The 26,197-nt window shown below is 36.7% G+C and overlaps 1 protein-coding gene across 1 annotated transcript in view; it reads right to left on the bottom strand.

Moving 5' to 3' along the window:
- Nucleotides 1-26,197, bottom strand: part of STK3 (serine/threonine kinase 3) — a 120,600-nt gene that overhangs the window by 29,770 nt on the left and 64,633 nt on the right. The window contains exons 10-11 of the mRNA XM_029959283.1: nt 24,586-24,778; nt 14,300-14,475 (exon numbers count right to left, since the gene is read on the bottom strand). Of these exons, the coding sequence (XP_029815143.1) occupies nt 14,300-14,475; nt 24,586-24,778 (369 nt within the window). The remainder of the gene's footprint in view (nt 1-14,299; nt 14,476-24,585; nt 24,779-26,197) is intronic.

Below are 26,197 nucleotides of genomic sequence, written 5' to 3'. Positions count from 1 at the left end.
GACTTCAAGAAGAGTTCAGAATATACACATGAACATAATTTCTCGAAGAAGTTCAATTACAAGCTGAACCCATCAGCTGACTGATGAAGAAATGTAAAACCTTGAGGAAAACAGCTGAATCATGCACAGAAGCCCTCGGTGATGACACTGTGCTTACAAAAGGCGCCCATGGAATTTACTGGGACAAATCTGCAAGTCTCAGGGATGGAAACATTCATTAGTGTACCTACTTGCCAATCATCTATCTGTTGCAAAATACCAAGACAGCTCTGAGCCAGGTCTGACTTGATTACAATTCTGAGGACAGCGAGTCACTCCACTGAACAGCCAAGAAATGCATTCAGGCCACCCTGAAGCCCTTGCACTGCAGAAAAGGCCTTCTTCTGAGAAGTTCCAGAGAAGGTTGACGACTTTAACGAGTAGGAATTTGGAAGCAGTACTTCTGTACATGTGACATGGGGCAATTTGAGGACAGTTCCAAAAGAAGAAATGAGAAAGCAGCTAGACTGACTCTCTGTATCTGGCAAGTGTAAGCAGTTATGTAGAAACTCACTGAAGTGATCTTAACTGTGGGACAGATGGTATTCGTGCTTTAGATCACTGAGGGAGAACCAGACCTGGTGCTCTTTCCAATAAAGCAAGCATCTGCAACAGTGCTTCTCAGTTATGGAGCTATGGCTGCATGACAGAAGTGCTGCATCAGGAAAAGATAGAGAAGTGCTGATACAGGTCATGAAAACTTACTCTTGTGTCAGAGATGAACTTCTAGGTACAGAAGACTGCTGAAATGAGTCTTACCAGGTATGGTGGGTTTAGCCTTGCCAACAGCCAAATTCCCACCCAGCTGCTCATTCCTTTGTCTTTCTTATCAGGATAGGGGAAGAAAATTGGATGAGAAAGTTCATGTCTTCAGATAAAGACAGGGAGATTGCTTACCAGTTATCACCATGGGCAAAATATATTCAATACGGGGAAAATTTAATTTATTGCCAACAGATTTGTGTAGTGAGAAAAAAAAACAACAACCAAAAAAATAAACCACTGTAGCAATACCTAACATCTTTCCCTTTCCAGGCTCAGCTTCACTCCTTCATTACAGACACTTCTACCTGCCCCCACCATTCCTCCAGCAACACAGAGTGATGGTGAGCAGTTATGCTCAGTCAATAACAGCTCCTTGCTGCCACACCTTCATCCTCATAGTCTTCATTGAATCATAGAATGGTTTGGGTTAGAAGGGACATTTAATGATCATCTATAGTCCAACCTCCTTGCCATAAGGAAGGGCATCTTTCATTAGATCAGGTTGCTCAGAGCCCCATCCAACCTGACCTTGAACGCTTCCATGGATGGGACATCCACAGCTTCCTGTGCAATTTGTAGTCTATTCCTCCTTTTGATTTCCACTCTCTACCAGTCAACATACTCATTCTAAAAACTGAAGACACTGTTATCTGGGTACCAGTGGTTAACAATTCAGCATTCAGACCTCACTGATGTTGTGCAATGAAGGGCTCTTGTGCATGCATGGAATAAGTGTTGCTTTTCTTCCCCCCTTTTAAATTGATATGAAATCACATTCTGATTCTATGTATAAAACTCTTTGAAAGAACGTTAAGTCAAATACTTGAAAGACATTGGGAAGAACATCTTACAATTCCTTAAGCAACCTTAATTTGGCCTTTTTTCCTAATTATAACATCGTAACACATTGCTTAATTACGTGACTGTGGGTTAAAACTCAGATAAATAACAGGCCCATAATGGGTCAAGAGATCATAAATGCATCACACTCCTTAACTCTTGACCATTTGTTTTCCACACCTGAACATAGTTTTTTAAACTCTTTTTTGCATTTAATGAGATTAGCTGAAACCCCTTCACAATTATCACTTTTTCCCACAGCCAACAAATTAAAGATCACAGGTGAACATTCTCCTTCATATTTGGTTAAATAATCTGCTTGTTAGAGATGGAGGAAGGTTTACAATTTGTAGCTTAAAAAGAACAAGTCCAAAATAATGCCCCAAAATAGAACTGGGGAAAAAGAAAAAAAGCAGCCAGCTAGAGTATTCTATTCTATCATAGCCCCCACTGTAAGGTAGAGGCTCCAGGACTACTGTAACTAAGGTGCTTTGTTGGGGTCCCAACTACTCCTATGAATCTGAGGAGCAGTTAAAATAAGGTCCTCTCTTGATGTCTGTGCTTGGCAAAAACGTACTTTCCTTTCAAACATGGACAACATTGCAACCATTCTTCTAATTCTGTAACATGAAAAGTGCACCAAATTAAAAATTGTATTACACCTCTACTAACCAAACGTTTTCATTATCATACTATACACTGCTGTCCACCTACTAAGTGACAGTTCTCACAAGAACCACAGTACATTCCAGATGCCAGGTGAAGTTCAGTGCACTGATTTCTAATTTAAAGCTGTAAAATAGTTTCTTGAATTGTCCATCTGCAAAATCCTCTCTCTTCCATATGTTATAATGGCAACTGCCAGCTGTAGAGGCATTTCAGATAGCAATTCACTGATTAAAACTCTTGGGTTATTTTTCAATGAATGCATCTTAGCTCTGGAATTAATTTCTCCCTAACCCATGGTCTAACAGCTTATGTTTGCTAACTTCCCTAACACAGGATACGGAATTGTGGAAGAAAATTATCATTGTGTTCGGTGACAGGACAGTATGAGGACCACAGGACATGGGTACTGTCATTCTTTGGAGGTGTTTTATTTTGGGAAGCTGCAACAAGATGAGAAGATGAACAAAGGAAGAAATTAGTCGAAATCAAGCCAAATTAGTAAACAGCTCCAGTAGGATTTGGATAATATGTTTTCTAAAGCATCTGTGTTAATTCCAGGGTAGCACAGGTGTCTGTAAAAAATATGGGTGCAGGGAACACAGTCTGATGCTGGAAGTGATCCAGCTCTCTGCACACACATGGCTGCTGAACCTTTGAAACTTAGCACTGCTTGGTCCTTGGTGAGCTGCTGTTGCCATAGCAACAGCTCTTTAAAACATGGAAAAACAGGTCAGGTAGTTTCAAAGTAATCACTGTTTCCAATGTCACTATTTTCCCCTGTAGTTTCGAATAAGCCCACCTCTGAGATGACCACTGGGCTGTTGCCATAGAGTCATCAGCCAGCAGAGAGAAGAAAACAAGGCTCTTGAGTTTCACAGGCCACAGGGATGCTTAAGTAACATGGAGTTTGGCCTCCCTCCACTTACCACTCTTTCCCCCCAATCCTTCAGAAATCCCCTTCAGAGGTATCAGCTCTTTTCCATCTCTTTTTCTCTGCAAATATTATTTACTCTGAAAACTCTCTGGGGCTTAAGATTTTTAGTTTTGTTTTTTAAATAAAAAAGGATTGCAAAATTTTGGAGTTAGATCCTGATAACTGCTGAGCCTAAGTCCAAAGTGCATTATTTGGCCATAACTTCATTACTCCAAAAGGCTCTGTGTTACAGTATCATTCAAAAACTTTATGCAAGGAAAAACAACCATTGTAAACCAGGTCTTTAAAACCCATGACAAGGAAGTTAACCAGCTTGAGACAACAGCTGGAACAGTTGAGCATGTACACACCAAGCAATTTCTGCCAATTCCTTCTCTGTTCCTCCAATGTAGTATTAAAGGTGGATTGCACACAGGTTCTCACACCTTCACCAATCATAGGTCACAGACAAAGTCCCAAAGGACAAGTACTGGTTTTATTTTTAATTTAATGTCTTTGTTACTTTAATTGAACCTGCCTGAATGCTAGCTTACTTACAATTGTCTCTTTATCTTGCCTCACAGTTGTATTCCAATAGTTAATGGTAACTCTTTGGAAAGACAAAAATAGCGATGAAATTTTCAACTTTGCAAAAGCACAACAAAAAACCCATTCCATCCTACACACACACATCACAAGCACCATGGAAATACCACATTTCTCTCTCTACAAACATTATCAGGATAATAGTTCTCATCTTGAGGTGGTTATCCACCTCTGTAGAGTACACATTCTTCTTGTGTGTGGATGGCATTTATAACATGTAACTATATTTAATGGTAATCTTAAAGTGACCCAAGTGTTTGCACTTGAAGCACAACCTTAAAAAAAAAAAAGCACCTCCTCCAGGTTCCAGTGGGAACAATGCCAAAGGAGCTCCCAGTAAAAAAAGCCTCCTCTTCCATTCACACACTTCTTCAATTAATTCCCTATGCCAAAAAGCATAATTTTCAAAGAGGACACAACAAAATAAAATAGATAGTAAAAGTAAGCTGTCCCAAAATGACTAAGAAAACTTTTTGCATCTAGATAGCGTTTTTATGTAATATGAAAGTGATCTGTGTCTTTGTTGTACGCTTTTTCCTCATTCTTACTTGAAAGAACAATATTCAAATATAAAAAACCAACTAAATATACTGGGCTGTAGTGACACCATGAGGGAAAAAAATTCAAACGTTTTTAGAAAGTTTCACCTAATTCACATCTCCAAGCACTACAGCATGCTTATACAGCATCATGCACCCAACATAGCACAGTTTGCTAAGTTCCTGCTTCTCAGCTGCAGACCTAACCTTGCCCATGTCCCTTGCCTGCTGCAATGCAAAGTAAAGTAAGTTAAATTCTTCAAAATGGTTTAACTTAACTTGTTTAAGTTCTCACTATGCCACACTAAAAATTGTCATGTAAATGCAGTCAGGGTTCTCAGCTTCTTGGAATAGCTATAACCATTCTACTGTACCTTTAGAGCTTTCCTCTTGAGCAATTTTTCCTGGAACATCTTATTTACGTTACGAAACTGGATCTTCTGACGAGTATTCTTATATCTGTACAACTTCTAATGTCAAACATAAATGTAAGCAATACCACGATCATTAAGTAGATGCTAGAGAAGTGTTAATTCTTCAAGTGTTTCCTTCTTGGTAATTGGATGCACTTGCCCTAAACTGAGGAATGCTGAGAGAAACAGTCTAAGTTTGAGAAATTTCTAATCCTAAATATAAATGCAGTTTTACACTTAGACACACAATTGAAAGTGTGTCTTTAATGGTCTGAGCAGCAAAACTTAACATTGACATCAGTAGGAGTTTTGTCACTAACCTTAAGCATGAGATTAAGTCTGCTATAAAGCGTTTGTCAATAGTTTCAGCTTTATGTACTGGGCTTTAAATATAGCTTTATTTTTTAAATTGTTACTCATATAAAAAATAAAGGAGGTATAAAAGCTTGTCAAATTTATTTTTTTGAGGTTTTTGTGTGTGTCTACCCTCCACATCTTGGGTGATTTTACACATTTTTTTTTACCTTTTTAGGTACTGGTGCTGTCTATGAGGTACATATAACAACAAAACAAATGAAAAAAACACAAGTCTCCAAACAGTCAGATTCCAGATTTACACTGCACACATCTTACCTTTTTCATCAAAAATCAAATGACTAGTGCATGTCAATGCAACAACTCCCAGTAAACAAAAGTAAATGTGGGTTATAAGGCATTCATAGTCAGAGTTCTAATGTAAAAGAATGACATTTGGATAATTTCAATGCATACATTTCACACACTACTATAATACAAGTAAATGGGAAAATTTCTATAATTTTTATAGAAACACAGATTTTTCTTTCATGTTTCATAGGAGTTGCCCTTTATATCTGAAGTATGCTAGTTATAAGAAAATAAAATTTACATGTAAATCATAATTTTCTGGGCAATCCCTGGGTTTGGTATATGTTTACTAAGTCCACTCTAATCAGATATCTGAAGATACTAATTCAAAATAACAAAGAACTTCAAGTATTAAGAGCCCTCTGTTTGAAGTCAATGCCTGAATGTAGAAGTCTCTTTCTTCCCATTCTACAAGATATTTGTAAACAAAAGCCACACAGATTTTTTTTCTGTTCTTCATAAAGCTCAGTAGTATTGTCAGCCATTTAATTTCCAGTATTTTGTTTATAAAATATTGTTAACATCTATGCTTAATATATAGTTGACACATGGTACTCACTAGCTGACAATCGAAACATGAGGCACAGAAATCTCATACAAGCTTTGCGATTATTGAGAGCCACACAGACACTAAACTCATCCAAATTTTTTTTCTGTTAAATTGCTAGAATCCTATCTGACACTTGAGTCCAATAAAAAAAGGGGGGTGATGGTGTAAAAGAACTCTAAACTGAAAAAAAATCCCATGTTCTTTACCAAACCACAAGATGAGGAAATCCTTCTTGAAACTAAGAAGATACAAAAATTAACTGAAACCAATCTTGAAAAATTCCAGTCGCCCACTCTCCTCAGGCAAGTTTTATTTTTACTCCTTTTCATTAGCATTACTCATCATAGCAAAGAGTAGGAGAGCAGATTTTCCTGGTGGTAAATTTGCATGATATTGTCATAGAGATGATTTCAAAGAACTTTGCTGAAACCCTGAAGTGGAACATGCACCCCTTGGTGTGAGCACTCAGTTTGGGGATCAGACATTACACACAAAGGTGTGGTACACTGTCTTGACATTAACAGTGATTGATGGAACATGGAAACTCTTTGCATTAAATATCGTCCCTCTATTTTTTTTTTGGTAAGAGAAAACAAAAAAGAGACCTGAAACTGAATTGGTTTAAGGGACAAAAAAGGAACATGTAAAACTTGTCCAGCCACAACTGCTTTTTTCCAAGGGTTTCAAAGCTCTTTCTAGGCTATACGCATTACTGAGCTGTTACACAATGATCCTAAGGAGGTACATTAGTACAGACAACTGGTTACTAAGGTAACAAGATGCTGCTTTAAACCAGCAGCACTATCCCAGCTCATCAGCTGCACTCATTTCTTTCCTTTGTTCTCCTTAAACTATGCACAAATTACAGACTTGTTGTATAAGTGAATATATGCACTAGAGCTATGCTTCAGTCTTCTCCATTCGAGCTAATGAGAAAAAAAAAAGGCATTAGATGATGCAAGCATTTAAACCCTTTGGTGTGAAGAAGTTTGATTCTTAACTCTATACTTAAAAAGTTCACTCAAAAATAAGTTTTAAAGTGTTTTCTCACTAGAAACTATTTTATAATTAAAAAACACATTGTGCATTGAAATTATTTGATGTGATAAAATAAGATGGCAGGGATATTTTAAACTTTTGGGAGAGAAAACATGGTTAAGTTCTACTGACCACATCTTGGCCGGAATTTTCCAAAGGCAGACTCATGTTTGGAAATAATAGTTGACTCCTAATTGTGAAAACTGTCAAGGTTACCCAAGGTCTATCTCCTCCAAAATACTGATGCTCCTAATAAACAAATTAAGTATGTCACTATTCCTGAGAGCTTGATGATTTTTAAGACCTAATTGTTCTCAACATCTCTTATGATTACAAACATCAGGCATCAGCAGTAGCTTAAAAAGCCATAGAAAATAAGGCCATCGGAAACATTTACAGGAGAAGGTTACCTACAACAATCCTCTGCTCCAAGTGGGATTAAATCCATCAAAACAATTCCTGATGTGTTTATCTAACCAGGTCTTCAACATTTACAATACTGGCAACTTCTGTGACCCTCTGAGGCAATCTGCTGTTTACGTTTTTATCCATCCCTCTTACTATCTAACTCCAAACAAATTGTTGCAATTCAAGCCTGGGTTCTTGCCTCATCTTCAGAATATGTCAGTAAGTAAAAACCTTTAATTCTGTTTTAAACATGTAAAAATGCAAAAATCTTGTTGGTCTAGAAAGGTATTTTCTCTGCTCTTTTAAGATACAAAAATTCATGTGATCTTTGTCAGACGGCACGATTCACCTTCCAAAACTGCCCAAGTACAGCACTGGCACTTTGGCATGAATGACTCAGTGATCAGAGTAACAGCTTTATAATAGTTCTACAGTTTAAGATAAACCGAAAGTACTGATTCTCTTTACAGCCTAAAAATTTACTAGGTTTGATTTTCCATTATTTACTTATACACTAATAGAAGAAGGAACATATTCAAAGGAACATATTCAATAACAGTTGGAGAAACACTCTGCTCAGGTATTGTATTCCCCCACTCTCAGCACGAAAAATGATTTGCCTTTTGTGATAGGAATGTATAAACAGGATTTAGTTAAATCAGTCAGTATTTGACTTACAGAGCTTAAAAAAAAGCGTAATAGGTCTTTTCTCTTTGCCTAATGAGGAGCTGGGAGTGAAAACCCAGCAACCAATACTATATTTTTACTTTACATGTCAGGCTACAACAACCTTCCCTACTGCCTGCCTGAACAGCTGCATGATAATAAACCATGGCCACCACCTGTAAACCATCCACTGTGGACTCCTAATACGAATATCTCTCCCACTGAATTACCAACACACATACCTTTTGTTTTTTTTTAAAAATCACTCAATACACAAGAAGTTCTGTAACAGCCACCTATCATGAAAGGTACAGAAAATCTCCACTGCTGAGGTTCACACTGTCCTCAAAGAATGACCTAGATAGAGCATATTATACTCATTATGTTATTTTACAGTCTCTCCCCTTTTAGCTGTGTTGGAACTGAAATGAATGAAATTCTGCATGGAAACTGTCAACACCAATAAATACATGTGTTTATCTCATATGCATATGGCCTACGCAAACCCAGAAACCTAAGTTTTGTATTTGCTTAGTTAAGAACATGTTTTCCTGGCAGCATCTGGAAATGCTTCATGATATTCAAGTAACTAATGAAAAACAAAGAAAAATGAAACTAAGTTAATACTTCATTTAAATTACTTTGAAAAGAATCCGAAATGATTGAAAATAGATGGAAATACGTTCATTTCCATTAATTAAAAGAAGACTGTTCCAAACAAACTCACACGCTGCTTAAATAAAATTCGAATAAACACAGCCAAGGTTTTGGACCTAGACATATTTCCAGCGAAGTTAGCTCAGCCTAGCTTTATTACTGAAGTTTTAATTAAATTCTAGATGGTCTGCAGTCATTTTATGGTATTTACTTTTTTACCAAATTGTCACATTATACATTCATAAATGTTAACTGAAGAGCTGCATATCTGCAATACTATTATTTCACAATTATTACATTATTATGTATTTGTTCCTTTTGAAACCCAGGGAAATATTCTGCTTAGGGTAACAGATGGTTTTGTAATTTTTTGTTGCTATTCCAGAATCTTTAAGTCACCCAAAATGCATCTACTTAAACATGATACTGCAGTTATTGCAAAACATGATCTACATGTTCACTGTTTAATATTTAACAATCTGGATACCATTCCTGTTTGGCAATAATTCTGCTAGAGACAGAAATCATTACCCCAGCATTGCCATAATAAATAGATTTGCCTTTTTACATTTTATCATTTCATAGCAAAAAGTACATGACTCATTTAAAATTAAATAATGTATTTAATCAGTGCAAATGAAGTTTAGCGACTCATTCTTACTCATGTTAATTCACAGGTTATCATCAATTAGGTATCACTTCACTGTAGCTCATGTAAGTCCTTTATTAACATCATGTCCCACACTGACATACATTACTAAGGGGCAGAAAGACTTACAGAGCAATTTTACATCTTAATGAGATCTAAAATGTCACAATACAGCACAAATGTAAGCAGCAGGTTATTTAACAGCATGTACACATCAATCTAGCAAGCTAAGATTTATCCGGGTATACCCATATAATAAAAATGTTGAGTACTTCTTGCTTATTAAAAGTGCACCTTTTTTGGTGAAAATTAATTTTTATAATGCCCATAAATTTGTGATAAATATATCACAATGTATCACAAAATCTTCAACTGTGAAAGACTATAAAAAATTTGAGCAAACTGTTTCAACACCACCTTGCTCTCTCCAGCACATACTTATCTAATGTGAAACATTCCCCATGGAAAGAACAAAGCTATCACAACATTAAAAACAACTCTTCTTAAAAGGACTGGTCAGTCAGATGGGCAAAACAAACACATCATTTGTTCTAATTCATCACTCTTATTCAAACTGCTGACTTCTGAGATACGACTAAAAGTTGGTCCACTAAAGAGTTAAGCCTCGTTATGAAAAGCTGTTTATACCACACAGCTTTAACACTTCTAAGAATGTCATACCCATACACTACAAAGCTTTACTGAATTTTTACTTATTCAATGACATTGTGCCACTTTTACTCACAGTGAGTAGAATCTTGTTCATTACACTTACTGGCATCAAGGTTTGCCGTGAATGCAACACCAGTTAACCACAAGTAATACTGACAGAATTAGGATTGAAAGTACTGCTTTAATTTTGCCATCTGCTGCATGCCTGTTAAAAATAATTAAAATCTGAAAGACAATTGCCTATAGACTGATAGAATTCATTGAAAACAAAAATCCACAATGATCCCTGAGTGTGAAATACACTTTAACAATTTAATATAAAAGTTGAAGTTTGAATAAACACTAATTTGGATTTTTTGAAAGAGATATATATCAAATCAGAGCTTCAACACTCCATTTCAGAGGCTGACATGGAAAAAAACCCCCCAAAATATTTACAAGTACTTCCCCAGAAACACATTTCCCTAAGATTCACTGATATCAAAGACCCATACTTACGGTTTTGAGAATTTATCATCAGATGTCAGAACCAGACAACAGAATAACTGAAAACAAAGATTAAAACCAGCAACTCTACATATAGTCACAGAAAAGACAACATTCCTAAGTGTTTGGCATTGAATGCTTTTGTTTGTTTGGTGGTGGTTTCTTTTCAGAAAGCAAGAAGAAATGTAGTATAAAAATCCCAAACACCTCTCATGCACAAATAACAGCAGCTTAAGTCCTGAAGCATGCATAACAGGTTAAATTTGCAATAATGTAATATTCAAGGTGAGTATACAGTATCAGAATTAAGTCCAGTTAAAAGTTATTTGCAATATACCTGATCCAATACCAAACTTGAAGATCTGCAGTGGCAATTTTTCGTATCGATTCGTGGAACATGCCATCAAAAACCAGCACGGACTGATCACGGAACTGAAGGCCCACAGGACCAACAGTCCGAGATGGATCTCAAATTCCCATATGGTATCAGTGAAAAAGAAATAAGATCAGCTTTTGAATTTCAAAACAGATGTACTTCAATAGTGAAAAAACAAAGCATAAATATGTACTTAAAGAACAAAAAATGCTGCTAAAATTACTTTTTGTTTTAGGCTCAGATTGATGACTAAAGCATCTTATTTTCTTGGAAAAGTCTTCCAGTTCTATTTTCATTGGCAAGGAGTTTTTAAAACATTTACGTCAGGGCAGAAAACTACGCTCTCACAACAACTTTCAAACCAGACCTTGCGCTAAGTTCATTTGTGTTATTTTATATATTCATTTATGCACATTGTGAGAAAAGTTTCCTGTATCATTTATTTACATTATTTAAAACCATCAGCAAGAACGTAAGACTAACTGCTATATCTGCATTACATGTATTTGTACATTTAAACAAGTAACTATATTTTATCAAACAGTAACTGTTTCATCAAACAGTAAGATAGACCAGGAATAGGATAAAATATCACTGTGCCCTAAAGCAAATATACCACCTGGACATAAGTATTAGCTTCCAGTTCTGCAGGTTTCGCTTCATAATACACAGAAAAAAGCAAACTGATTAGCTGCAGGGATTTATAAAGTTTGGGGTTTCTTCCCTTTCCCTTCTCTCTCTCACTTCAATGGCATTTCTGCTTCTGTAGTTCCTGCTTTAACAAACACATACACTTCTAAGTCTTTCCATCAATACATCTGAATATCTCTTCTTAGCATGGCACTGTCACTCACCCTGGCTCACAGGTGAAGTGCTCACTGGTTGCCAGTATTGTTATGATGTGTTTGGTTTACAAGGGTATGAAAGAATAACAGTATCATTCAACAAAGGAGTTTGGCAACCTCTGACTTACAGAGCATCTCACCTCTTCTATACAGAAAGGTGGAGTACTATTGGAATATACTAGCATTAAGTTGCATTTTGATCATTTATATTTTAGTTCCAGTATATCAATCCCTTCTTTAAATAAAATTATGACTGTCATCGTTTACTGCTAAGATCCCTTTTTAGATCCCATTAAGGCTAATTCCAAACAAAACAGAATGGAATTATTTAGTACAAAAAGTCTCCATTATTTATCCCTTTCATGAATCATTTAAAGACTTCATGTCAGCAACTGAAAACATTCATGTTGATCTCACAAAGAGCAGACAATATATTATGCATGCTGCCCACTGATTTATCCTTTCAGAAAGTCTCTTGCAGGCCACTTGCCAATACTGTCACTTGCTGTCTAAAATATAAATAGAAGTGCTTCTAGAATATATATATATAAACAAATAATAATTGCCTAAAGTTCAAATCAGCAGGCTGTTAAAACCCACATCCTGTGTGGTATCAGTTGGTACCAGACAGCTTCAGAGAAATGTATTTTTGAGTGGACTGCTCTGAAGCAGTACATCCACTACTGAAGAGTCTTCCTATATTCTTTCTTAGGCTGGATTATCTATGGAAGTATTTGGCTTTCATCATATTTAAAACAGAATACCATCCCACACATACACACACATACATTGTCCATGCAAATAGCAATTCACTTTTAAAAAAATCTGATCTGGTTTTCAATCAGAATAATTTTGTAGCAAAAAGCATTAAAACACTGCCTTTTCAGGAGGCCAAGGATGAACTGCACATCACATAACTTCCATGAGACACTGCAATCGGTTGCCCAGACAAGTTGTGGCTGCCCCATCATTGGAAGTTTTCAAGGTTACAGCTTTGAGCAACTAGTGCAAGATGTCCCTGCTGGGGGAAGCTGGACTAGACGACCTCTAAAGACCCTTACAACCCAAACCATTCTAGGATTCTGAAGTCTATGAGTGGCCAGTCTAAGTCTATCACTAGCAAGGTTTGCCTACAGAGAGCAGTTAAGCATCTGAAGATCAGAACTCCTCAGGTTTGGTTCTAGGACAAATTCGTATTTCAAGAAGGCAACTTCATACGTAGAAGCAACGTCAGCAAGTTCCACATGATTATCCACGTGTGAAATATTTATGAACAAGCACTTACAGAATCAGCATCTTAGCATTTACAGAAAGAGTCATTTTTGCCTCCATTTCCTCACAAATACTGGAAAAGATAGGATGAATTTTAAATTGTTCTAAAGGTAATTTTTTTGCCACTATAATAACCCCACTGAAATAATGACCGGTTATTTTCCAATGAATAGTGCAACTCTTTTGTTAGTCAATTATCAGGAAAAGCCTAAAAAAGCTCCACCCAAAACAAAATTCAACTAAATGAAAACTCTCCAACAGCAACAGCTTGTACTGTGCTATTTAACTGGCTTTACTCCAGTAGTTTAAATTTAAGAGTCAGCTTAAAGTAGAAATGAAGTAAGTGAAAACTGGGGAAAAAAATTCCACACCTACAGCTGTCACCTAAAATTAAACACATTTCTCTCCAAATCCCAAGTGTGCTTTCGAAAAGGTGTCATGTGATCATATTTAGCTACCGCACTGTAATTAAGAACATTTCATCCACAACGGATAAACTAAATTCTTTCACTGAAACATTAAAAAATTAACAAAGCTGAAAACCAGGTGTAATTAATTACAAGTCCAATCAGTAACTATTTCATTTTAAGTGCAACCTCTAACTCTGGAATATTTTTTTTGTCCCTGGTATAATGTGCAACACGGACAAAAAGAAATAAACTACACATACTCTGGAGGGGGAAAAACCCCACCCTAAAATAGACAGACGGGTGTTAGACAGAATAATTCTGTGTAGAGAGATGTGTGCTATTGGAATAGTACCAAGAAGATGACTTGTGCAAAACAGTAGGTGATCTTAAACATCCCCAAGGAGATTGATTAAACAGCTCCAAACCAGTTTAAAATGTTTATCATTTTGCTGAGTTATGCAGCAAACATGACAGTAATATTCCATGTCTGTGGCAATTTGGGGTTTTTTCAAACAACTAAGTCAATTTTTAAAGTTGTTACAGCACAAAATTTTAAGGAACCAAAAACATTTTAACAAAAAAAAGTAGTTACAAAGTAGTATAATGTCACATGTCATTCCCCATTAGAGACATCCTGTGTTAATTAAATGTACTTATTTCGACAATCACGATGAGGCATTAAGATTAGACAACTGGACAGTATGCTGGAAAGTGTACTTATATTGTTATTTGTATTAACATAGTTACAGAAAGGGATAAAATATTTCTACATAAGTAAAATAAAGAGTATGCAAGAAATTAAACAATAAAATGTACTTACAAAATCAAAGTCTCCATCTTGAGGGACCTTCCAGTTATCAGGGAAAACATTTTTGGATATGTGGTAAGGTTCATGCATGTTCTGATTACAGTTTTCAGGGCTTTTATTCTTGGAATCTTGTTTATCAAAGTAGTCCATGAAAGAAGGTCTTTGAACTTGCGGTGAAGTAGCATTTCCTTAGTTGAAAGAAAAAAGTAAAAACTATTTAAAGATTTAATGCAGTATAAAATAAGCTTCACTCATTAATTTTCTTGGATTTTGTAGAAACTGATACAGTCATCTGTATGTGATGCAAGCCTCTGTTTGTCCCCTGAGGATCTTTGGCATAAAAGCTCATAGCCGAAGAATGATATTTTTGTAGCGAGATACAACGTGGAGAAATGTTCAAGACATTTCAGAGTTGCACACGCAAATAATATTAGAAGTTACTTCATGCAATATCTATTTGTTGTTATAGAGACTGAATAACACAAGGTGCTAAGCATCCCCTTGGGTGCAGAACGCCCCTATCTTCAAGGCCTAGTCCACAGGCACTTTAAGAAAAGGATCAGAGTTTCACCAAAGGTGTGATTTACAAATTATTTAGAAAAAGAACTTCAAAAAACAACCACCCAAATCATGTCTAGATGCTGCTTAATTAAATTCATTGCTAGTGAAGGTTCTCGGAAAATTATGGGGTCATACTCTACAGATGGTTGCAAAGCACCCTGTCTCCATGGTGTGGAAACTGGGGGATTTTCATCACCATCTAGGTAGCTACAAAGGCTTTACAGAGCAGACTAAGATCAGCATGAACTCCTGTTCTATTATTCTTTTTATGAAATTAAAAGTAGGAAAAAAATTATCTTCAATCCTAAATGACTGAAATTTGTTTTCATTTGTGAGATTTCAAAGTAAATTAATTACTAAATAGCACAATAAATAAACATAACTGTCCCCTCACAGACCATATTCTGCATAGCATTGACACATGAAAAGTGTACTTGCTTGCAGCATAACACATTCTACATAGAGAAATATGAAATACATTTTCACAAATAAAATATTAAACAGGATGAAAGATATAAAAAAGTATGGCGGGGGGGGGGGAATCTAACACCAAAACCCAGACAAAAATACACTTTTAAATTACAAGCATAATAAAGTAATAGGAATTTTTTTTGATCTAATTGTTTTAACAAGTGAAAAGGTGAACCACTAGAAATATCTTTTGAGTTTGTGTTTAACATGATCACTAGAACTTGCTAATCTCCTTATCTGGCTTTACACTTGTTTTTATTCATTCATTAAGTGGGTTTTTTCCCCCCTTCCACCTCTTATTTCATCGTCTCTTCCCATTCCCTTTGTCTAAAGATTTTTTCATTCTAATTCTGCTGCATGACTTTCTTTTCATTAATGTTTATTTTTGTACTGCCATCTTTTCACAGAGTCATCAAGGTTGCAATAGACCTTCAAGATCATCTTATCCAATTGTTGATCTAGTACCACCATAATCACCACAAAACCATATCCCCAAGTGCCACATACAGACTCCTTCTGGCTTGTTTTAACGTGCTCTTCTACTGCCTCACTCTAGGCTTTACCACATTTGACTCCAGCTGCTTTTCTTCAGCTACACAACAGTTCCTCATTCATTCTGCCATGTTTCCATACACGCCTTCTCCTTCTCACATTTTTAGCTAATTTTTCTCTCAGTTTTTGCCATGTTCTTTTCAAATAATGCTTCAAATCCCAGTTTATAGCTATCGCTACTCATCATCTTTTAATTAATAACAACCATGGCCATAACAATTCAGTGAACTAAACTCCAGGTTGAATTTAACAGACCAGATAGCAGATACATCTTCTTCAGAATCTCCCAAGTTTGCCCCCACTGAATGCAAGATCACCTGAAGGTTTCTTGACCTCTTGAGTCTGGGACTGAGAAAGGGATGAGAAGTAAGCAGTGGGAATGTCAAATACAGAAATAAGCACTAAAGGGCAAAAATCACAGAGTCATAGAATGGTTTGGGTTGAAGGGGGCCTTTAGAAACCATCTAATTCTAACACCCCTGTCATGGGCAGGGACACCTTCCACTAGACCAGGTGCTCAAAGTCCCATCCAAACTGGTCCTAAATACTTCCAGTGCTGGGGCATCCACAGCTTCTCTGGGCAACCTGTTCCAGCATCTCAGTAGCCCCATAACAAAAAATTTTTTCCCAATATCTAATCTAAACCTGCCCTCTTTCAGTTTAAAGCCATCACTCACTAGAGACCATTGTCAAATGTTCCTCTCCAGCTCTCTTTTAGGTTCCTTTTAGGTACTGCATGGTGCTGTAAGATCTCCCCAGAGCATTCTCGTCTCCAAGCTGAACCACCCCAACTCTCTCAGCCAGTTTTCATATCAGAGGTGCTCCATCTGTCTAATAATTTTCACGGTCCTCCCCTGGATTCGCTCCAACAAGTCCATGTCCATCTTTTTTTGGGGGCACCAAGGTTGAACACAGTATTATGAGTGAGGTCTCCTGACAGCTCAGTAGAGGGTAAGAAAAATGGAAGAATCTAAATTTTAGAAAAGCACACATTTAGAAAACAGATCCAAGAAAAAGCAGTAGTATGAAGGAGGTAGAATTAAAAACAGAAATACAATGCATTTTCTTAGTACAAACTTTTCATTATTTGATCGCTGCCCAAAACCCCTGAAACTATTTTTACCAAAAAGATAGGACACCACATTGCTAGCCTTTCACAATCAATTTTTTTCTCCTGCTGAGATGGCTGTACTTACATTTCATCCCTGAGACATATTTATAAACAAAAAGATTACCAGTGTCTCATTTCAAGTACCAAAATGTTGGCACATTACAGGTAGGACAGTCTCCCTCCTCTCCTGTAACAGAAAATACTAAAGATTTTCCAAGTACTGCTCCTACAATTTAAAACTATTTATGAATATCTCCCTTAGACAAGTAATAGAAGACTGCCTACATAGATAAAACAAACCAACCCCTACAAATTCCTTGCTACCAAATGCATATTATGGAAAGTAGGTCAACAGGACCAAAATGACTCCAAAATAAGAAAAGCAGATTTATTTTACACTTTGAGGATTTGTTTTATTTGTTTTGGTAAATAAGAATTCAGAATTTGCTTCTGATTTCTATTTAGCATACAGTTAGTTAACCCATTTAAAAGAACAAGAGCTGCTTACCTTCACTGCAAATATAAAAATGCTCACACAAAACCAGAAATATGACCGCAAAACAATGGGACCAGAGGTATTTCAAGGTTTGTGTGGGGCTTTTTCTCCAATGTAAAAGAAAATATTAAGGATTTATTTAAAGATTTATTTGTATGGCTTTATTTTACTTTTATAACTAATTAAATGAAAAAAGAGACACTTTTTAGATCTCTAGCTAACCTAACATTAACAAATTTAGTTAGCATTTCATGGGAAATGGGATAGGTTGACACCACTTTAAAGTGTAAAGGTTCCTATCTCTTTTATATTTACTTCATAAAAATTCAGGTTCTTTATGGCAGAGCAAACTGAAGCAGGCTGCACTTCTCTTTGCAAAATATAAAGTCATTAGAAGATCATTTTGGTCTGAAAATACTTTTTCTAACTTTCATGAACAGAGTAATGTCATTTTCTCAACTGTCTTTCAAGAGCAAATAAAATTAGAAGTACAATACATAAAGATTCCTTTAAGGACACTTAATTCACTCATCTATCCAGTAAGTTACTTTTTACACAAAAAATTACTTATTTGCCACAAAAAATGTGCAGCACACCCAGTATCACTCCGCACTTGCACTAAAAACCTATTGTTTTATTGTGCAATAGCCTGCTCCGTTCTAGGAGGATTTGGATTTTTCCGTTCTTCTAATTATTCTTTACTTTCAACAAGTTATCACAGAATTACAGAATATGCTGAGTTGGAAGGGACCCACAAGGATCATCAAGTCCAACTCCTGGCCCTGCACAGGACCATCCCCAAGAGTCACACCATGTGCCTGAGAGTGTTGTCCAAACGCTTCTTGTACTCTGTCAGGCTTGGTGCTGTGACCACTTCCCTGGGGAGCCTGTTCCAGTGCCCAACCACCCTCTGGGTGAAGAACCTTTTCCTAATACTGAACCTAAACCTCCCCAGACACAACTTCAGGCCATTCCCTTGGGTTCTGTCACTGGTCACCACAGAGAAGAGATCAGTGCCTGCCCCTCCTCTTTCCCTCATGATGAAGTTGTAGAAGATCATGTTTAAAAATGTTTGTCGAAGTTTCAGTGTTTAAGAATATCTGCTTCTTATCATCCCTACGCTCACCTACTGCAGGACTTCAAGACAGCTTTGGGGAGAAAATCATAAGAAAACAGCAGTCAGAAATTGCTGGTAAGCCATGGAACACAGAGACTGCCATGGATGCTGAAAATACTTACTGTACCTCAGCAATACCCCCGATAGGAATACAGGCAATAGCAATGTCCCCAAATAGTCACATAAGTAAGGTTCTTCCAAAAAGTATGCTCAGTAAAATGAATGAGGCAACAACATAACATAACACAACACCAACTCTACTACACTGTTTCAAAAGCATATCACAACTAAAATAAATTCGAAAAACTAAAATAAATTCGAAATACACCTTTCAAAATAAGGAGGAATATACATGCCATTCTAATGTATGTTTTAATAAAATTCAGTTGATGTCAATGATTTTTCAGTGATGTATTTCCAACAGGAAAGTATTATATTAGTATTAAATTGATTTTAAACCAGTTTAAAAGTTCTGCTGCTAGTTAGCAAGTAAGGTCAGCAGACGAGGGTGTCCATCTCCTACAGATGGGAGTCTCCCACTCCAATTACCTGGGAGGGCACAGGTGGTGATATTTTGTTTGTTTGGCATTTTGGAGTGGGGGCTTTACAACTTCCTACAGGAAATCTCTAAATCTTTCTCTCATTCTGTTACTACCAGGGCACTGGACCTCTTTTGCAGCTGCATATCTACAGAGGAAAGCTTTCTTCCCTTTGCCAAAAGCCACGAGCTTCCACAACTTTCCCCATCCTGAGGATCTCCATCCACCACTCGACTGAGGAACATTTCCAGCTGCTGCCTCTTCAGTCAAGTTAGAGATCAGGCTCTCCTATGTGAAGCGCTTCTGTGAACATTCTGTCACTATCTTTATTCCCCCAAAATATATTACTTTGTTACTATTAGAGTCAGAAGATGCATAGCAATCAGCTTTTAGCCTTCTCTGACCTACTACCTACCTACCTACCTACTCTCATCCCTACTACAAAGGCTACCATGGCTTATACAACATCATATACTACTCAGGCTTTATATTCTGTACATTCCTACCACTTCTCTCTCACCACACAAGTGGCCTACAACAGAGCAGTAATTCTCCTGGGAAATGGGAGACAGGAGCCTAGAATTTTGACCTCAATCTCCAGTCAAATGCACCTAACAGTGAATTACTATGTAAAAGCTGCCACAGCCACCTCCTTCAGCCAAATTTTTAGCAGAAAATTGTGACTGTATTTTATGAACGGGCAAGTTCTGCTGCTAACACATGCCTATTAGACAATAACCTCAGAGAATTAGAGGTCAGCCTACTCAGAACTGCAAGGAAGCATCAGCAGAAACTGGATCCCCAATTCCTTAGGCCATAGCAGCTGGGAATCTATCAAAGGAAAGAAATGTTTGATGACAGAGAACTATGTAACAAAGTGGTTACTGAGTTCACTGTTTTCATATCACAGTGACTTATACACCCAAGTCTTCATTCAATATCAGGCTTCATTCAGTCTTTTGTTTGTTTGTTTTATAATATACATATTTATCAGAAACAACTGCAACTGCCGTTTAAACAGAAAATCCACACTCAAACAGCTGAAGCCTTCAGAGACTTTTTGAAGGACTGTGAACTCAAGTTTAAACAATTTTTCATGAGGAAAAGTTTCATTGCTTTGCTTCTTGAGAATAAGACTTGTAAAAGTGGTTTAATAACTTTTGTTCTATTTTTCCAGCTTCCGGAGAAAAGAAAAAAATGTTCAATGACATTACTATTATAAACCCATTAGTCCATTCCAGATGAGTTATATTTTATTTCTGCTTTCAGCAAAACAAAGAAAATCCATGTTAAACTAGCATTTTGCAACAGCTCTAAAGCAGAACTGCTAACATCATTACTTTAAAAAAAAATCCCATTTTTAAAATATATTACTAGCAGTAGTAGTGTAAATGAACAACTTTATTACCATCACAGGAGGGGGCTTGAGGAGTGAAATAGGCTTGTAAACATCTATCATCTCTCTCTATATACATATAGAGGAGTAAAGCACTAGTACCACTCCACATGGCATCAAGCAAACCATCTTACCGTGGGCACAGTAAAAACGCTTGAACAAAACTACATCAGTGAAACATCAATGTCCAGGCTACAGCCCCATTAAAACCAGCCCATAATTAAATTTCCTTGCTGAATTCCTACTGGACTTAGGTCCTACATTGTCATAAAACACATATCACTAGCTTTTGCTTTTCAGTTGTAAAAAGAGCTGTAGGACTTAGGCCTTTCTAAGAGTTTTGAAGCATTAATCCAGAGCTAAGCATCCACCTCACATCACAGAGGAGACTGACTTGCAGCATCACATAATCCCTTACACTGGATGCTGAAATCACTAAAAAATAATGAATAAACCAACCCATTAATTTTTCTTATCAACATGTAGGTTCTACAGTATGGCACCTATCCCACTGTAATCAAAAATATCATTATACAGTAAAACAAGAAAGTTCACCAAATAAGTGCTGGAACCAAACCTGTTGCCTGACAGCTGAATGATGAAACCATCACTTCTCCTCAGACCACCTCCAGTTTGCTGGCTTTGCTCTGCTGGAGGTATGGGGCTCAAGACAGCCACCTATGGAGGATGAGGGAGAGGACAGAAACCTGCTGTCCCAAAGATTATATTCTTCTGTTTGATAAGAAGGAAAACGTGTTTGAGAATTATGCTGACTAAACCTAAAATATTCACATCTTACAGGCCAAAAAGTAACAAAACAAAAACCTGAGCCCTTTTCTACACTCTACCTGTCAAATGCCACCTCATTTAGTTCACTGTTCTCATCTTTTAACACATTTATTACCAGCCATGAACTATCTAGAAGCTTCACCAAATCTGAAGCAACATTTAGAAACCCAGAATAAATCCAAATGGCACTAAGAGACAACTTGCTTTCCAGCCCAAGTAGATGGCAAATATAAATTTAACAGGGGAGAAAAGAGAAGCAGGGGAAATGCTACTGAAAAGGAGAAAAGAGAACAATCGGAAGTATTCTTGGTGCACCAGAAAGCCCTAACACTAAGCCTTGCCAAAAAACCACAAAGGGAATGTGGGAAAGCTGGTCTGAACACTGGTCTCTGCACTGACATGAAAAAGCTTCTACACAAAAATAAGTACAACCCAGGCAAATGAACAAAAAAAGTAATATTTCCATCATTCTCACTCTTTCTTTACTCTACATTAAACCTCCTAAAGTTAAGTTCTATCCTTCCATCTCTCTGTGTTCTGCATTTTCTTCCCTTCTTCCAGGTACACACCATAGTCTCTGTTCAGAGCATGCACAGGGTATACTGAGTAAGATGGTATAAATGTTTTTTATTGGTAGATTGTATAATGTATGTTGGGGTAGGATGATAGGCCTCTTTTTGTTCCAAATCCCAATTTTATCTGGGCACAATTCCCCGTTTGTGAAAAAAATATGGTTTTAGTTATTTTCTGTCATGGCTCCCAGAGGCCTCTAAGCATGGGTACTTATAAATAAAAACATATTATTGTTTCTTATTTTGTCCTTGAGCGGGGAAACAAAAGGCAGAAGGAAACAAAACATGAAACTAAACACAACAGCAATTAAATAAAAAGTTTGTCACAAATATTTTGTGTCTCTAGGAAGGAAATGAAATCCCTCTTCCCTAGTTTACTAAGTTTATTTCTCCAAGATTCTTGCTTGCAATGTTCTATTATTCAGAAGTATCAAAGAGCACTTTCAAGCTACTTGTTCTGATTTATTATAATCAAATCACACAAATATCTAGAAAGTGCCTACTTTGCCTATAAAGGTACACTGGAAACAGCAAACAATCTCCAAAGTCGAGTACAAAGAAGCACAAAGCCTGCCTCTCAGGGACAACAAGGATTTTTATGTCCCTTCCTACTAACATTTATTTAGGACCCCTGTTACTCCTCCTGTTTCAGCCAACAGCATGACAATCACAGAACCAAAGGACCAGCTACGGTGGACATGACTTATATTTATTTTTAGCTGAGAGATGTGAAGGTCCTGTTCCTGAATTATTTCTAGTTTTTAATGTAAAAAATGCAAATAAGAGGTGCCTAATGCAAAATACAAGAAATTCTAGCAAGTAAGTGCTGAAACCAAACTTGCTGCCTGACAGTTGAATGATGAAACCATCGCTTCCCATTAGGCTACTTCCAGTTTGCTGGCTTTGCTTTGCTGGAGTTATGGGGCTCTAGACAGTCATCTATGGGAGAAGAGGGAGGGGAAGAAAACCCGCTGTCCCAAAAATTATATATTCTTGTTTGACAAGAAAGGAGAATGGGATTAAGAAATATACTGGCCAAACGTCAAGGTGTAAAAAGGTAATTCCCTTTCTAGCTACAGATTATAACTGGAATCAATTCAGAATTGAAAATAACAGTGTAGTTTAAAAGCAATGTCTCCAGCAACATAGCAGACAAATAGGACACAGATAAGAGACTGCGGTGCAAAACTAATGACACTTTTTTGATCTGTTTGGCACAGTGACAGGTATTTTCTCTCAGCATATATAACTACTACACGGATAGTGTAGTGCAATTTGGTACCCTACTTATATAGAACTTACTTATGAAGCCTGAAGTGATTTATCAAGCACCACAGAAACTGTACTAAACCTTAATTCATGATACTTCCACCCTAAGAATTACTTTACTCCAAATTTGTTGGTACTATCTTTCCCTTTCTTTTTTTTAATCACTCATCTTTCCCTCAGCTTGTTGAAACTGATGGGTTTGAGATCACTTGTATTAAAACGGTCTAACAGGCAAATATTCTGTTTCAGCATGAAAACAAACTAAAGCACATACTGAGTCTTTTCATTAGGTGAATCATCATACTTAAACTAATTACTAATCAAGAGGCATGTGTGCTATCTTATTGCTGAGAACACTAAGGAAAAACAAAAGAAAAACCAAAACAAAACCACATAAAACCTAAACAAACAAAATCAACAAAACCTCTTTTTCTTTCAAACTTGCTGTACACTAAAACAAAATAAAATCCTGCTTTGCACTTCCAACTAATTTTGCACAAATCAGGTGTCTATATGCAAACACAAATGCAGCTTTATGTTTGCTATAAGACATTCTACAAAGTTCTTTATTTGGCACTGATTTTCACTCTTGAGGCATTACCTTACTATATTACACACACAAACACAACTCCCCACCCCCCCCAGACAATAGCCTGGAGTTAAACATTACATTGTGCCTCATAAATTCAGGCAGCTACAGCCTGAGTTAGATTCATCTATTGATGCTGCCCATTCAAGCAAATAATTCTATTAAATTCAGTGGGCCTCAATCTGCAGTAGTCCTCAACCAAATAATGACCACATCAGTACATAAGTATTTATGAATATTTCAGTATAAGTTATAATTTTATACATAAAAACATTTACAATTTTTTTTATTCTGTTACGTACTCCCTCACAGGCCACCAAGTCAATTAGAACTTTTTACCTAGGTTTCAACAATCTTTTGATCATTGACTTAAACCAAGGATTATTAAACTACATTCCAACGAATGTCTGAATAATAACTTGCTTATAAAATACAAATTTGCTAATTGATCATGACTTACAAAACCATTTTGCAGCAAGATATATTACTGATTGCTGACCCCATGGAGAGTCACGATGTGTTCCCAGGACCACTGGCATTGAAACAGCAGCCTCTCAATCACATCACTTCAGTTTAGCTCCAAGGAACTGGTCCAAATGGGGGATCAGAGACAAAAAGCAAGACACAAACAGTAAAAGGGACAATTCACAGAAGGCCAATTTGATAGTCCTCCAGAGAAAGGGGTAAACTATAGAGAGTGCTTAGAAACACAAATACACCTCTCCCGCTGTTTTAACCACGGAACTTTACACTTAAAAGCCACTGAGGATACAATATTGTTGTGCAGCATGAGAAAACATATGACATTATTAGAAGAAAGCAAATTGACAACATACGTTTCATGGTCCCATCTTCCTCTTCATCATCATCGCTATTTATTACCATGGTCCCCAGGTCTGATTCTAACATAGTGCTGTTGTGTTCAATCATTGTCTGGGCGCCTTCACTCATCGTACTTGTGGCTCTCATGGTACCAGCACTCTCTGAGTTGGTCTTTACCATAGTGTGAGAGTCCAACTCATCTTCATCCTACGGAGAAACGTTTGCCAGAATGCAGAAGATCATTTAAAATGAAGAAGTTAACATGCAATCACTTAGATCCTTATTGATTAGTTTTATATCTTTAGGTGACCTAGTTGTACTGCTAGACTTTCAGGTTTAAAGCTTTAAAGGAAATAACAAAAAAAAAAAAAGTTCCACAAAAAGGAAAAATAAAAACTTTCTTCTTCCTCCCAGATGCATGACAGGGTGAGCATAATGTGGCCCACACACCCACTTTGCATCAGCATCCAGTTCTAAGTATCTCTGTGATTTTCATGACCCATTTTACCTCTCTGGGTTCCAAAAATCAGTACCACAATTTACAGAAAGCTATTTGGTTGTTTTACAAGGGCCTGTCATAAGGATTTGTGCTGACCACCCTTAAGTAAGTATCATGCCCAGCATCTGACATTACACACAGTGGCCAGATACAGGATCTTGTTCAATTTAGCGATTAAACAATCCTCTGAGTTTCTGAAGTCCTCCTCAGAAACAGAAAATCAACTAGACTTACTTCAAGTATTCCGTTCCCTTTTAAAATCTCTATTACAAAAGTGAGTAAATAACTTATTAATACTATGTATAAAAATACCTGTCCAACACATACTTACCCACTAAGTGGGTGGGTAGATAATACCATGAAGACACATGGTAGCATCTTGAATTGGTAACAGTAATGGGCCCAGGCACGTGAAACAGAACTAACAACAAGCCAGTTAATGATACATAAAATTCATGTGTTTTGAAAACACTAAGGGAAAATCCCACTGCTTTCCAAAATCAGATTTTATACACACATCACAGCATTTCAGGAGTAACGTGATGGACTGTGACTATTGCTATATATGAGTAACATCTATTACTCAAGGAAAAAAAAATTTAGACATTCTCCTTTGTTGATTACACGTAAGAAATAACACACATCACTGTTACTCTATGTCAAAATTATTCTATGTCAAATTGTTAAATTTTAAATACAAATGCTACTTTCCCCAGTTTTATAACCATATATGCATGCATTTCCTCTATTGTCTCAAAACTTCGAGTTCCTTTTCAAATGAACTCTATCCCTGATTAGCAAAATATTTTCGCTACACAGCTTGAAAGACTATTGGATAACACTGTGGGGTTTTCTAATTTGCCCATTACAAACAACATGCTTGTTGCAACATAGATTCATAAAATTGTTTAGGTTGGAAAAGAAAAATTCCCCTTTTTCCTAAATCTTTGTGTTGTTTTATAGATTTTAAATTTTTAACTATGAAGAGATTTATAAGGGCATGGGCTGGGGGAGACAGAAAAATCAAACCCAAGACTCAAATGCCTGCAAGGTCTGGCACTTTCTATTTCTCACTGAACTCCTTCTTTTCCTTTCTCCTTATTCCCTGACACGGCAGACAACTTGCC

This window comes from Manacus vitellinus, unplaced genomic scaffold, assembly GCF_001715985.3.
Source record: "Manacus vitellinus isolate BGI_N305 unplaced genomic scaffold, ASM171598v3 scaffold_1_pilon, whole genome shotgun sequence".
Taxonomy (NCBI): Eukaryota; Metazoa; Chordata; class Aves; order Passeriformes; family Pipridae; genus Manacus; species Manacus vitellinus.
Note: the sequence above shows the minus strand (reverse complement) of the source record. Positions and strands in the feature narration are given on the sequence as shown.